Here is a 16,038-nt window from a genome sequence, read left to right on the forward strand (position 1 = left end):
AAGACGATACAGCCAGGAGAAAGACGTGTGTGAACACGCGAACCATACACCTCCGTTACATACCATTCCACTGGATTTATCAGATACTTACTCTTCGTGGTTCCATTTACAAAGTAACTGCAGACAACACTATCTTGCGTCCTGCCCAGCATGAAGCCGCTTCCTCTGAGGACAACTTGGAACTCCTCTGAAACCACAAAGACAGAGGTCAGTTTGCAATCTCTCAATCCAAGGAGGATGCCAGGGGAATTTGCACAGCTCAGCACTCCCAGGAAGTAATCAGGAAGTCAAGAGGGGGGCCATCAAGGACTTGAGGAGGAGCAGAAATCCAACTGACCCCCCCACTGTCCCTTTGTTTGAGAGCCAGTTTGGTGCAGTGGTTAAGAGCCACAGACTCTAATCTGGAAAACTGGGTTTGATTCCCCATTCCTCCACTTGAAGCCAGCTGGGTGACCTTGGGTCAGTCCCAGCTCTCTCAGAGCTCTCTCAGCCCCACCCACCTCACAGGGTGTTTTGTTGTGGGGATAATAATGGCATACTTTGTAAACCACTCTGAGTGGGCATTAAGTTGTCCTGAAGGGTGGTATATAAATCAAATGTTGTTATTATTACTGTTGTTGTTGTTGTTGTTGTTACACAGGCAGACACACTGCTTCTCCATTTAACCCTCTCCCCCAGCCCTGGCCGCTGTTTTTCTGTTTTGCTTTTGGGATTTTTTTCCACAAGCCTGAGGGCTTCCCCAGACTTGTATTAACATTCCACCTTTCTGAACCTGGCCCCATTGTGTGGATTTTTTTGATCTACATTCCAAGGACAAGTTCAGAATTAGATAGATGATGTTAGAACCACCGAGTACTTTGACATTTACTGTTTATGCTCATGATTTTAGAAAGCAGTGATCAACATTAGAAAACTGGCTCTCACTGACAAATCATCTAAAAAAGAAGGAGCGAGAAGGTTGACTGTTACCTAAGAGTACCAATCATGTAATTTCCTAATGTCATCCTCATCTTTTATTATTAAAGGACAACATTTACTATATTGGCAAATATCCAAAACAGCTTCAACAGAATCATTTCTGACAATCAATATTAGATCTCAAGGCCAATGTGCACATTTTGCTAATAACGTAATTTCATTCTCTTATCCTGTCATTATTTGTAAAGGAATATGTTTGCTAGGAACACTGGTTAATATGCAAAATCCATGTTGGAACACAGCCATTAATAACATTTACCAATACGAGTCCCTTCACTCAGTAACTCAAATTCTCCCTCGTTTCCATCACGTATCACTGATTATAGACAAGAGGTCCTTAACACAGGGGTTATGACCCTCGGGTGGATCAAGGAGACCCTCCTCCTGGGTCATGAACCCCTGCCTTTGTTTTGGCTGCTTTTGTGAGTGACTGCTGCACAAAGAGCAAGGATGTCCTGCCTCTGTTTGCATGCATGATGAGGTCGGATCCTTCAGTGATGGATTCCTCCATGGCTCTGACCCTTAGCTTGCTCTTCACTATGGTGGTGATTGGCTCACATTTCCTTTCCCCAAATCTCTTAGCATGCTGTCCATGGTCCTGGCCCTGATGCTAGTGAAGTCATAACCCTGTCCCCTTACTGTCACATGACATCTTCTCATGCAGTTCAATGGGTTCAGTACTTACTGGATCCAAGTTTTGCTGAGGATGAAGATCATTGTTGTAGGCATTAACTATTCAATAAAATTTCTTGCACATGTTATGATTTCTCAAAATCTGCTGCAGCAATATTAAAATCCATGTGGAAATCAATGCCAAATCCCAGATTGGTCACGAAACTCACTGGGTGCCCTTAGGAAAATCACTAATAACTACCTTGACCTCTTTCACAGAGTTGATGTGAGGATACAATGAGGTGGCCCCATGGACGCAGGTATGGGCTCCTTGTAGGAAAAGTGGGAATCAACCATGGCTGTATAAATTTGCAATGCATACCTTGGCCTAGTGAAGGGGGTGAAAAATTCCAGCAAAGACCACAATTCTCAGTGGAAGTACAAAGGGTTGGATCCAAACAGTTTTTCCAGGGGTGAAAAAGGGAGTCCACTTTGACTAGCAATGAGGCTATGTTTGGGATCGTGAGACTTGCAAGGACAAAAACCATGTGAAATAGGGGCTGTAATAAAAGAGGGGAACCAGCCAAGATTGAGTGAAAAAGCTTGCTGGATCCAACCCAAACTTATCTATCATTTCAAATCAGAATGTTTTGTTGTACAACATAAAAATAAATGTGTTTGAAGTTCTTGTCATTTCTTGTTTATATATAAACTTAACTTTAATTCGGTGGTGGCAGCTGAATTCATTTCTTAACCAGTTGCTCCCAGACTGCTGGGCTGGCTCCTAGAGCCAAAGAAAATCTGTTAAGGCCTGGCATAATGGAAAAGGAAGGGACGCACCTTTAATTCATATCTTCCTACTCAGCATGTGGAATTCTGAATGACACATTTGACCCAAGAGAGAAACTGTGTTTTCATTCATATCTGCACATTGTTTTCCAATCCTAGTCACTCACCTCCCACACAGACACTTGAGGGCTCCAGATATAAAACTTCTGTGCATGATTGCTTTAATATCTGTCAGGGGAAAATAGGCAGAATTAAAAAAAAAAATTACAGGATTTGTCAAGACAAACACACATGTGGCTATTGATGGTCACCAGGCTTCCAAGTCTCCATACACAGCAAGCCTGGGTAGAGTTTAAAGTGCCGTCTTGCCAAAGAGCAACTATGTATAGATTACCATGCTGCCAAATCAACTCAGATTTCAAACTGTGGTTTGGCCTTGGATGACTTCCTCAGGCTTCTTTCCCATGATTCAGAATGAATGTCTTGCTCAAATGTAGCTCACTAACCCCCCTGGTCCCAAGATCCCTGACATCAATGGAGAAGTGTCAGGCAATCTTGAACGCATGAAGCTGACATCTAGTTGAGTCAGACGACGGGTTTATAGAGCTCGATCCTTTCTGTTTTAACTGGCAGGGGCTCTCCGGGATCTCTGGCAGAGGTCTTTCTCATCTTCCATTGCCTTTTAATGGGACATGCTGGGGATTGAACCTGGGACCTTCTGCATGCAAAGCAAAGGCTCCGCCAATGAGCCACGATCCCTCCCCACTATGTTTTTTACTCATCAGCTTCAAAAAGCTCCATATGCACATTAGAAAATGGGTTCTATGTTTTTGGAATTCTTTTCCACCCATAATATGTGACCTGGACCTTGCAGGAAAGAGACCGCTTTATTATTTGTTTCCTGATTACCCCCACCCTGCAATTGATTAATCAAAGCAATACCCAATATGCAAACACTGCAAGATCCAACACTAATTTGCTCATGTCCAGCCCGCGTTATTTGCTCTTTAGCCCCACGCTCTCTCCCGTTTGGCAGGAAACACATCACAGGTGCCATTGAATGCCTCTTTTCCTTTCTTACATATAAGTGAATGCTTAAGATTCACTCCTGTGAGGAAATATAAAGAAGTCCATTTCTGGGCACTGCTGCAACGAGGCTGAAACTTTTCCCACCTCCTTTTTCCTCACACTAAATCTCATCCTACGGCAGAGGAGCACAGGGTATCTGTACAAACAGCCAGTGTGGTGCAATGTCAGACTAGAACCAGGGAGATCCAGGTTTGAATCTCCCCTCCGCCATGACGTTTTTTGGATGACTTTTGGCAAGGCACTCTCTTTGAACCTAACCCACTTCAGAAGATTGATATGATGGTCAAACTAGGAAAGAAGAACCATGAACAATGTCCTGAATTCATTGGAGAAGGGGCTGGGTGAAAATGGAAGAGAGTGATCAATTTTTCCAGGTAATGTGGACTCTCCGGTCCCTTTGAACAAACCTCAACTTGTATTGTCGAAGGCTTTCATGGCCGGAGAACGATGGTTGTTGTGGGTTTTCCGGGCTGTATTGCCGTGGTCTTGGCATTGTAGTTCCTGACGTTTCGCCAGCAGCTGTGGCTGGCATCTTCAGAGGTGTAGCACCAAAAGATAGAGATCTCTCAGTGTCACAGTGTGGAGAAGATGTTGGTAGGTAATTTATATCAACTCAGGAAAGTGGGTTTGGGCTGAGTCATCCTGTAGGAGTTGATATAAATTACCTGCCAACATCTTCTCCACAGTTTGACACTGAGAGATCTCTGTCTTTTGGTGCTACACCTCTGAAGATGCCAGCCACAGCTGCTGGCGAAACGTCAGGAACTACAATGCCAAGACCATGGCAATACAGCCCGGAAAACCCACAACAACCATCAAACCTCAACTTATTATTTAAATCAAACAAGCAGAGGTTGAAGTCGAACCCCAAAATACATTACTGATATATAAAAACTGGTTCTCAAAATTCTTACTCATCATTTCCAAGAAAAGACACATTGCAAGTAGGTTCCCAGACATACACAGTCGCGCACCATCCTACAGTGCTGCATAACTCCTTAAGCCCTGCAGATAATGTAATTCTAACAAACAACTGAAATCAGCAAGAATCAAAGATGCAGGTCCCTATGGGGAAAGTTTTAGGGGTATGAGAACTTTAATTGTTATGCCGATTACTTCACTCCATTTCCTGATAATTTCTTTTGCAACAACAGGAAGCACAGCAGAAATCACAATGACACCATCTCTCCGTGTTTCAACTTCCACTGTAAACACGCAAGATGTAAGAGAGAGGCGGCTTATTGGGGGTTGCACATTGTTTTTTTTAAAAAGCTAGCAAACACCGCCCCCCCCGCCGCCGCCGCCGCCTTCTTCCTCTCCCTTTTTCTTACAGCTTGATCATTAACAATTCTCATAACAAACCAGAATTTTTGGTTACACCCAAAGCACAACTACGGTTTCATCTCTTCTCTCCAAACATGGGTTCCAAACCGCTGCCCTGCTTGGAAAGGAAGAGAAAGGTCCATCCATTACAATTACAATTTGCCATGAAGGTGGAAGCCTTTGTTTTATTTCTTTGCAAATGTATCTGTCTAGTATATTTCTATATATTCTCCAAGGAGTTCTGGGCAACATATAAGTTCTCCTTTCCCAGTTTTATCCTCCTAACAATCTAGAGTTGTTAAGTGGAATTCTCTTAATTCATCTTGGCCAAATTTCTCCCTGAAATCCAGCAATCCATTTTAATTCCTCTTTTTTAGGAATCTGAGTCAGTTTTAAATCAATTCCTCTTTCATGAAGAGGAAAATGTGATTTAGATATCTAAGAACTAATATGTGTATTTATTTATTTATATAAGCCGAGCACAGTTAAAAAATAAGAACAAGGTAAACCATTACAGAAACAATTATTACCCAGAGGAGTTAGCCGTGTTAGTCTGTAGTAGCAAAATCAAAAAGAGTCCAGTAGCACCTTTAAGACTAACCAATTTTATTTTATTGTAGCATAAGCTTTCGAGAATCAAGTTCTCTTCATCAGATGCCTGATCCGAACATCTTGTGCAGTATCCAGTTTCTACTTGCCAATTAGATACTTTGGGAACGCTCAGAGTCAAGACATAAAAGAAATCCACCTTCCCTTTCTTGTTTTTCCCCAGCACCTGGCGCTGAGATACACTGCTGATATGCACGGAGGCTCCTTTTCACTATATCACTTCCCAAGCAAGCAGCTTATGCAGTAGGGATGGAAAAACCAAGGGCCACTCTGCAGACTTAAGTCAGAAGACTGATGCTTGTTCGCAGGCAGTCCTCTAATTTAAAGCAACTATTCACTAGCAACAATGGATCCCCAACAGATATTTCTGTTGGTTATTTATAGCCCGCCTTTCTCACCGAGATCCAAGGCAGATTACATACTGCAAGCGAATACTATATAATCAATAGCCAGGGCATTCACAGAGCAAAAACACATCAGCAGCAGTTAGGACATTCAATGAAAACAGACACGATATGGTAGCTGCAAATTTAAAAAACTACCAGGAAGTTGAACACACAGATGGAATCTCTCTGAATTTAAAGTGTAATGACACCCATAGCAAAGTCAAACTACAGGCATCTGATGAAGAGAACTTGATTCTCGAAAGCTTATGCTACAATAAAATAAAATTGGTTAGTCTTAAAGGTGCTACTGAATTATTACCCAGGACTTGTCTGTCTGAACATATCCTTGCTGCCTGCATCAGACTGCTTTTTACCCTTTGTATCAATTCATATTACACTATCATGTGGTTAAAAAAACCTCAAAGATGATTTAATGAGAAATCAAAGAGAATTCTTCTTTTTGAAAGAGGAAAGGAGAATAAGAAGAACCAATTGCTATTATCTAAAACAGAAAATTTCAGAAAAAGAAATTCCACCCCCCTGTAACAACCCTACAACCCTTTGAAGTAGTCTAGGCCAAAAAAGAGAGGGACAGGTCCACGGACAGCTACGGGATTCAGGGGAATTTGAACCTGGATCTCCCCAGGGTCAAACACTCTAACTGCTATATCACACTGGTTCCTTTCTAGACCACGCCTTTCATAAATGCAGGGCAGCTTACAAGATTCTCTAAAATGCACAAATAAATAATAAAACCAATGTAAGTTAGCAGTATAAAAACAATCCAACAACCCCCAAAGCTGCAGTGAAGGGGAGGAGGAGGAAGGACGAAGAGAATGCAGGAGCCCCAAAATCCCAAAGCACATCCTCCTGTGTCATTCATTCATTCATTTGTTCGCGGTCAACGGCCATTAAGAGCCATTTACAACAGTCCCAGATAAGACGGGAACAACACAAAATTCCAACATATAAAATGTAAGATATAATAAATACATGACACAATTTAAAATACATGTTAAGAGCATTAAAATCGATGTGATCATGCCAAAAGGAAGGAAGAAGTAGATCTCTATGCATGACCCTGCTGCTTGCTGTGGAATTTTATCACATGAACACAAAACTTGGCTATTAGCCTGGAGATAGTTTTCATCTATTAAAAGTTTCTCCAAGCAGGCCTTATCCGCATGAACTTTTGGTCTATCAAGGAAGGGAGAAACAGTTTTATCTCATAGTTCTTTGTAGAAAGGGCAATAGAAAAGGGCATGTTCCAACAATTCCATTTCAACTAAAATGCAGGGACAAAATCTTTCTGCATATGAGATCTTTTTATGTCTCCGTTCTAATACCGCTGATGGCATAGCTGCACATCTAGACAAGGTAAACACTCTCCTATAAGAAGGAGCATCTAACTGGGTAAGATTTAATGAAATCTTCCTGTGTCTGAAGCCCATCACTGTTCCTGTCTCCCCACCTCAGTTGGTCAAATGTAGAAAAGACATTTAGAGAGAATGTGGCGAGGATACACATGACGAAGGCTAGATATAATAATCAGCCCCCTTACTGAATTTACAGGTAAATAAAAACAGGTGGACGGCTGTCCTGGTTTGGTCCTAAATGAAGTCTGGACTTCCAAAATAAGAGGTTTGGAATGATCACATTAAAAGACAGGCTGTTGTTTGAAACCACGTACATTGGCCTAACAGCAAAGAAAGTCAGCAAACTTTTTTTTAAAAAAAAAACTCACCTCCCAAAACTAACGTTAAAAGAATTACTATATAAGGGCACCCCGGCACAGCAAAGCAGAACTCTTAAAGACAGATCATAAATCTAAGCATGACTGTAAACTTCCTCCGCAAAACAGAGCCGAGAGACTAAAGACGGATGTAACTTTTTTTTTTATTTCCTTCACTCTCTTTTTGTCTTTGCACAGACAAGCTTTACTTCCCAGAAAATTTCTGGATGTCCAACTGCACCCCAAGAAAATCTAGAGTGTGTGAGTGCTTTAAGGTTAAAAAAAATGCACACAGTCTGATCTCACTTTACAAATAAAGAAGGTTGGGGCAGTGAATCGAGTCCTGGATGTGGGTCAGAGAGAGCTGGGTCCCAATTCTTGCTCAACTATAGAATTTGGTGGTTGATTCCAGGTGACTCACTGAGGGAACTTAACTAGCTCGGACACATCTGAGATTAGGAGGATTTCTAGACCCAAAAGCTGTCTAACACAAAATCAATCAACTTGTATCCGCAAGCCACAACTTTAGGTGAAGCATTCTTTTATCAACTTGGGACCATTCATCCATCTCGCCCAGTATTGTCAATCTCACAGGGTGACAATGGACCGGTCACTCTCGGCCATTCCGGCCATTCCTGTCTGAGGTAGAGCAGTTCTCTCGTAACGGATATTCTCTGTAAGACTTAATGCATACAAAGCCTATGTTTTACAACAGAGCTGAGGCCTCTCATTTCTCCCTTTCCCTCTGCACGAACTGTTTTTAATCTCATTACCCCACCGTACGTAGCTGCGTAGCTCCTAATTAATAACAGTCGGACTGAAAACTGTTCCCAGTTTCGTAGAATTATAGAACTGCCGTCCATAAAGGAACAGTTCTGTTCCTTCAGGGACCTCTGAGAGCCAAGGCAAATTCGCTAGCTGATGTTATTATTTAAAACAGCTGGAAGGCCTCGGCTTGCAAAGTTTGGCAAATTCTCACTCTCAACCCTATACTTTTGTCTGTCATTTTTACTTTGAGTAACTAAAATTATATAACAGTTACACCAGCACAGAGGCTTTACTTAACCCTCAAGAGAACGGGGAAGAGAAGGATATTGGAAGACGAAGGAAGAGGGAGGGACAAAGGGATGGGGGCGGAATGATGTCACACCAACGGCACAATGAGCAGAACCACAAGTGACAAAAGGCACAGACTGGACACTTGCCAGCTTCCCTCAAGTTTTGATGGGAAACGTAGGCATCCTGGTCTTGCAGCTTGGCTCTCCGACTGCTGTCCAATGGACCCTTCAACTGTCACTTGTCCAACATTCCACCAAGCTGCCTACATTTCCCGCCAAAACTTGAGGGAAGCCGGCAAGTGTCCAGCCTGTGCCTTTTGTCACTTGTGGTTCTGCTCAATGTCGCTTGCTGCATAAATACAGCATAAATCCACTGCACTGGGGTGACTCTCTAAGTTCCACCCAATTGCTATGTTTTTACAACACCGTTGGAGAGTGCCATAACGATGCAGAGGTGGCGCTTTGGTGGCGAAACAACTCCCCCTTATTTTTCTCCTGCTACCCTGCAGAAAAGCAGCAGAGACGGCAGGACGAGGGTGAGGGGTCTCCCACCATAGCAGGAGACCCGATATGCCTGGTTCTGAGGCTTTCATAGCTTGAGACCCCCTCCCCCTCCACATGCACACAGCTCACCACAGGGAGAAGTGAATGTTGAACTAGAAAAGTGCATTGCTGAACGTCTCCTGACACTGGGAGATAAAATCATCTTTTAAAAGGTCAGCAGAGATCCTGCTCCAAATAACTGTGGGGTCTCACCGTTCAGAACCTCACCAGCCCCTCACACAAAAGGCAGATGAGGGGAGAGCCTGAAGCCTTTGACCTCTTCTTCCTCACTTAGGAGTCTGAGGCCTAATTTACACATGCAAGAGAATGAGGTAGTGACATCAGTTTAGGAGAACAGGAGTATACCACCTCAGCCTAAAGGTGGAAGATCACATTTCTGGAATGTTACCAGATGTTTAAAAACTCCCTGCAAGCAGAAAACCAGCACATCAAGGATCGGACGGGAAGCACAAGCTTTCTGTCTCCTGTGCTAGTTTTCTGTTTGCATAGAGTTTTTAAATTGAGGGACCACTGAAAGTCAGAATCTGTTACCTTCGGACTGCAGTCCTAAGCATCCTGCATATGAGTTATGAAATATCACCCATGAATTTCAGAATAAGTCTGTGTGTGTGTGTGTGTGTGTGTTTCTGTGATTTTTTTTGCAATATGTGATAAAGTTGTGGCGTTCCGTAAAGAATGTATGTGAAGTGCTTTGCACCCTCTAAATGAACGTTATCAATGAGAATTTATCAATTAATATTAATATTAATACTACCATATAGCTGTTCTCTCTCTCTCTCTCTCTCTCTCTCTTTCATACATGCACACACACACAGATGGGGCTTTCCTTCCAACCGTTTTTATATAAGGATCAGCCCTGGGAAAAGTCTGGCAACCTGGCTGTTTGAACGCATTCCTGATTTGTAACCGGAGAGGGATGAGGAAAAACAGAATTAAAAGAACGTATGCAGGATGAGTGACTTTTTGATCAACATGGACTGTACATTCACAATTAACTAAATATGCTAAGCGTCAATTCATTTCACAGCATCATTTGATTTCGCTTAGCCCTGGCGTGCAGTTCAAAAGTTTTTGGCAGCAGCTAGGATAATAAATCATAACTCTCCCGGCATCTGTTCCTCCCACGAAATTGTATGCAGGGTTCAGGATTCTGGGCAGGCCTTCAGAACAGCTGGATCTGGGTCCTCCCCCTCCCTCCCATCTACGTTCAGCTCAGTCGAATGCAATGCTCTTTAGAGGCTACGGCCCGTTTCCATTGCCTGTATTCTCATTTTCCAAAGGCTCGCAGTGCTTACAGTCAGAATGAAGACTCTTTATGTAAAAACATTCTGAAGGTAGCTTACAAAAATTAAGCATGGAATAATCAAAGTTCGTAGGCACTGTGGTGGACTGGGTAAAGTATCGGATTATTGTTGTTTATTTACAGTCCGCTTTTCTCATTGAGATCCAAGGCAGCTTACATTTTGCAAGGGAATACAAAATTCGCAAGATGTTCACAGAGCAAAAATACAGTTATGATCAACAGTGAGGGCATTCAGTGAAAACAGTCACAGTAGGGTATGGTAGCTGCATATTTGAAAACAAGGATGAAGCTCAACACAGAGATGAAGCCTTTCTGAATTAAAGTGTAAGTAATTAACGTGACATCTGTAGCAATGTTGAACTACCCAGTAGGAGCGTATCTACATCAGCATACAGTACCCAGTAGCCTAGTCTACAGTCCCTGTCCCTTACCAAGGTATCTCTTTGAGCTATTTCTTATGACACTGCCCTATAACCTGAGAAGAAAGCCCTCATGAATCATTCAGTCTTGCATAGGATCTGGGAGAACCAGGTTTGGATTCTCACTCTGCCATGGAAGCTGGCTGGTTGGCCTTGGGCAGGACACTTTCTATTTTGAAAGCAGGCCCATTTTGGTTGTTGTGGGTTTTCCGGGCTGTATTGCCGTGGTCTTGGCATTGCAGTTCCTGACGTTTCGCCAGCAGCTGTGGCTGGCATCTTCAGAGGTGTAGCACCAAAAGACAGAGATCTCTCAGTGTCACAGTGTGGAAAAGATGTAGGTCATTTGTATCTACTCAGGAGGGGTGGGGTTGAGCTGAGTCATCCTGTAAGAGTTTCCCAGGGTGTGGAATGCTAATGGCGGGAGGCTTCACTGTATCCTGAGGAGGTTCTTTTGCATATGGATTGGTACTTGATGTGCTAATCTTCTCTGCAGGGCTATTGTCGGGTGTGGAGTGTTTTGTTAGCCTGGTGTTTTTCAGAACTGGAAACCATGCTCGGTTCATTCTTAAGGTTTCTTCTTTCCTGTTGAAGTTTTGCTTATGCTTGTGAATTTCAATGGCTTCCCTGTGCAGTCTGACAAAGTAGTTGGAAGTGTTGTCCAGTATTTTGGTGTCCTGGAATAAGATACTGTGCCCTGTTTGAGTTAGGCTATGTTCAGCCACTGCTGATTTTTCAGGTTGTCCAAGTCTGCAGTGTCTTTCATGTTCTTTTATTCTTGTCTGGATGCTACGCTTTGTGGTCCCGATGTAAACTTGTCCACAGCTGCAGGGTATACGGTATACTCCTGCAGAGGTTAGGGGGTCTCTACTGTCTTTTGCTGATCGTAGCATCTGTTGTATTTTTCGGGTGGATCTGAATACTGCTTGAAGGTTATGCTTTTTCATAAGCTTTCCCATCTGATGCCAGCCACAGCTGCTGGCGAAACGTCAGGAACTGCAATGCCAAGACCACGGCAATACAGCCCGGAAAACCCACAACAACCATCGTTCTCCGGCCGTGAAAGCCTTCGACAATACATCAGGCCCATTTTATTCATTAACTCCCAGAAAAGTGTTCTTAAGACAGCAACCTAAGCCCCTGAAAGTGGAAAACAAGCATGGCTAAGTTAGAACCTTTTTCCCCGGTGTACTTTTTATATATTACTTGTAGACAGTTTGACATGCGTAGCATTAAAAAAATGAGACTCCACCTTCAGTCTAAAGAGGTGCAGCCCATTCTATTGCCTCGGACTTCCACTGGTATGGAAATGTGCTAACAGTAAACATTACACATACTCACACACAGAGACACGCACATAAAGGTGCTAGCTTCGACTCTGCACATACTCAGCTTGCTCTGAAACATGGTGACACAGACGAACACAACTGCTTCCATTTGTGTTTACCAAACTAGCCAACATGAGCAACATGGACTCAGGTTCTGACCCCACTACAGATTTATCATAAACTAGCAACAAAGCCTGTTGTGGGAAAAAATACAATGGGCTCGAGAAAACTGATGATAGGCCGCTGCTGCGGGGCCTTGGGAGGGCCGTGCTGCCATTCTGGCCTCCCTGCCACCTCCAAAGCTCCTCAGAGGCCTGGCGCAGGCCGGGATGCCAGGTCCCCTTACCCTCCAGGCCCTAGAGTGCTCCTGCACTTGGCAGTGGCCTGATTTGGCTTGAAATGGGCCCGATTCAGGCTGAATTGGGCTACTGCAGAGCCTGAAAGCACTTCTGGGGTGGCGCAATGGGCCCTGAAACACTCCTGCACTGCAATGGGCCAATTCAGGGCCATTTCAGGAGTGCTGCCGGGGGAAGGGAACCACATTGCTGCAGGGCCCGAGAGTACTGCCGGGGGGCAGAAAGGGCACTGGAGCACTCCTGGGCTCGCAGTTGCCCAATTCTGCCCTGATTCAGGCTGGATTGAGCAGCTGTGGTCCTGGGAGCATGGAGGGGGAGCAGAAAGGGCACTGGAGTGCTCCTGGGCCCGCAGACACCCAACCCAGCCCCAATTCGGGCCAGATCGTGCAGCTGAGGGCCCAGGAGTGCAGGGGGGCAGGAAAGGCCCTGGAGAAGCCTACTGCAGCACGCAGGAGTGCACCACACTAGGGAGCACCCCCACAAAGCACGTCTCCCCGCCTTTCCCCATCGGCCAGGTAAATGGGGGTGGGGGTGGAGGGTGGGAGTGGGGACTGACAATCCTACCTGAGGCGCACGGAGGCCTGGCGCAGGTCTTGGATGCTCCACCATGCTGGGCCTTCCCGTCACCCACAGTGGCCTGCTCGGGGCCTCCTCGGCAAGCCACATTGCCGAAGACTCACCTTTCATCCCCGCAGAGAGGTGGGCAAGTGCACCTGCACGGGGATACGAGGTGAGTCGTCGCCAATACAGCTCACCTTTTATACAGCAGTAGATTATCCTACTATATAAAAGGCAAGCCATATTGGCGACGGCTCACTGTTTATCCTTATGCAGGTGCGTTGCTGACGACTCTAGCCTCAAGGCTTCTGCGAAGCACCCACTTGCTGCTGGGAAGGGGCCCACTGAATCAGTTTTCTAGAGCCCGTTGTATTTTTTCACACAATGGCCGTGGTTGCTCGTATTACATAAACAGAAAAGTGAAGATCTGTTTCCTCTGTACTCCATTTACTGTCCCTCCTTCCTGTTTATCTTTTTAATTGTTGTATTTTATATATCTGAATTCGAGTGTATTGTTTTTAAAGTTGGTTTCAATGACTGTTTAACTGTTCACCACCTTGAGGGCCTGACTTTGGTGCAATAGCAGGATCAATATTTGGTTTTTTTTAAAGTCTAGTCTGCTTAGAGACTACAGTGAGCCCTTTATCTTGCCCCCTTTTAAAAAAATGGGGTTGATGCATGCCTCAATTCCAGAGAAGTCTCTGGGTAGAAATGAGGTAACTTGGGTAGAATTCATATTCACAAATAGCTAAGTGTTTAAAAAAACAACTGTTTTTATACCTTTGGGCTAAAAAGGTCTGCTTGATAACATGAAAGCAATTCCTACCTGAGAATCCAGAGAGATAACCGAGTGAGGGACAGCAGAGCATTTCTCTTAACTGGCAAAAATACAACAAAAGCTTTGAAAAAACAGTAAACACAGCTGGACCTCATAGTGCCAAAGGGCACATTGCCTCTGAGCCAAGTCCTCTCTGCTGTGGTGTCTATGGAAAGGAAGGTAGGGCTTATTTCCATTCACCCCCAAAACAATAAGGGGAAGCAGAGAAATCATTTCATGGTTTCTGGTACTGGCTGAAGGGAAATGAGCACATCCAAGAAAACTAAACCCCAATAACTCCCAATAGCTTGTTTCAGGGAAGTGGGAGTGAATTGGGAGGAAATAGTTGGGGAGGGATATTCCAGAATGGGCTTAGAAGTCAAAGGGTGTGACTCTGTTTAAGACTGCATTGTAAGCACTCACCACATGTAAGGGGAAAAAAGAATCATGAGAACAAACCTGGACCTTGTTCAAGGCTGTGACACCTGAGCCTTTCCTCAAAGCAACGCAACATCTAACGTTTAAAAACATCTGTGTAGTTCAATGTTATGAAAAGACCACAACAGTCGATACACAAATCTTAATTCCTAAAGTAGACAAGCCAGCACCCCACCCATCTCAGCTGAGTGTGCCAGCCTTATGTATGTTCATAAGTACGTACCAAGAAAGCAATAACAACTCAACACACACACACACACACACACACACATTATATTTATAGTTTTATTACTATATACAGAATTTCGAAGACTAGAAAATTCATGTGGAGAGCGAAAGAGCGCCTCACAATTTTCCCATGTAGATGTTATTTTCTTTTTGGTTACTATTACTCAAAGTACTGCTGGATAGAGATGGGCATGAAATGGGAAAAAATGAAACAAGTGTTTCGTGTTTTGTCGCATTCCACGAATCACGAAATTGTCCAGTTTCATGAAACAATTTGTTAGTTTCGTGATTCATCAGAACCCAGGCCGCTTCAATGGCCCCCTTCCTACCCAGAGATGCCAAACTTGCAGGGAGACTTCAGCAGGCTCTCCTCCACCCACCCTCACCCAACAAGCAAAGAAAATTAAAGGGGGGGAGGTATTAAATTTGGATTTTAAATTTTTTAAAAAAAAATTTAAAAGGGCGGGGGGGGGGGAAGGTAGGCCTCTGTCAAGGTAGGCCCCAGAGCCAGGCAATGCCCTGAGACTGGGGTGGGGTGGGGTGGAGGAAAGAAGGCACCCTCACCCAACGACCTTCCCAGCAAGGCCAAGACCTGAAAATAAGAAAGAGGCTTTTCAGTCTCTTTTAAAGCAGCAGCAAATCCAGCCAAAAACTCCCAATCTCACTCTCTCACTCCAAATCCCACCAATAGGTCCTCCCTTTCCCTCTGTATACTGGAACTGAAAAGCATGAGGCAGAGAATTGTGCCTTATATAAGAAATGCTCACATAGAGCAGAACAGGAGGTCTCTGGCTGGCAGACAGACCTGCCTAACAGGGTTTGGAAGGATGAGATTGGTGTTCCCATGGCTACAGAAGGCCCATCTCCTCAGTTGCCTATGGGATTAACCCCCCTGCTCTTTGCTGTTTAGGGCAGAATGAAAGCTCTCCAGTTGGCAGGGAGAGCTGCCTATCAAGGTTATGTGAGCTAAGACTGGGGTTTCCAATGGCAACAAAAGGTCAGCAGACATTCCAGGCCTATGTTGCCTAGGGAATCAATGGATCAGCGCCAAGCCTGTCTGGCATCACAAATCATTCATGAATCAAACAAATCAGCCCAAAAAGTTGTGAATTTCGTGAAAACCATGGCCCCATGAAACACATTTCACAAAACACGAATCAGCACGGTTCATCACGAAACTTGAGTTGTATTTTGATTCGGGCCCATGTCTACTGCTGGATATTAATGACACACACACAAGTGTGAGAAAAGCTGAATGATACCATGAACTATGCTAAGTACGTCATATTACAAGAAAGGATACATTTCTAAGGATACATTCAATCACTACAATTCCTTTTTAAAATCTATCTAGCACATTTTTTTATCTCACCCTTCCTCCAAGGACCTCCGACTCCTGACAATCTTTTTTTCATTCCAGTAATTTTGGCAGCAAAGACATGATTGGCCATCAT

General features: G+C 44.1%; 1 protein-coding gene across 2 annotated transcripts in view; it reads right to left on the reverse strand.

Moving 5' to 3' along the window:
- ANTXR2 (ANTXR cell adhesion molecule 2) overlaps window positions 1–16,038 on the reverse strand; it is a 160,879-nt gene that overhangs the window by 105,908 nt on the left and 38,933 nt on the right. For both annotated transcript variants that reach the window (XM_054990122.1, XM_054990121.1), the window contains exons 8-9: window positions 2,547–2,607; window positions 92–187 (exon numbers count right to left, since the gene is read on the reverse strand). In XM_054990122.1, the coding sequence (XP_054846097.1) occupies window positions 92–187; window positions 2,547–2,607 (157 nt within the window). The remainder of the gene's footprint in view (window positions 1–91; window positions 188–2,546; window positions 2,608–16,038) is intronic.

This window comes from Eublepharis macularius, chromosome 10 (assembly GCF_028583425.1).
Source record: "Eublepharis macularius isolate TG4126 chromosome 10, MPM_Emac_v1.0, whole genome shotgun sequence".
Lineage (NCBI taxonomy): Eukaryota > Metazoa > Chordata > Lepidosauria > Squamata > Eublepharidae > Eublepharis > Eublepharis macularius.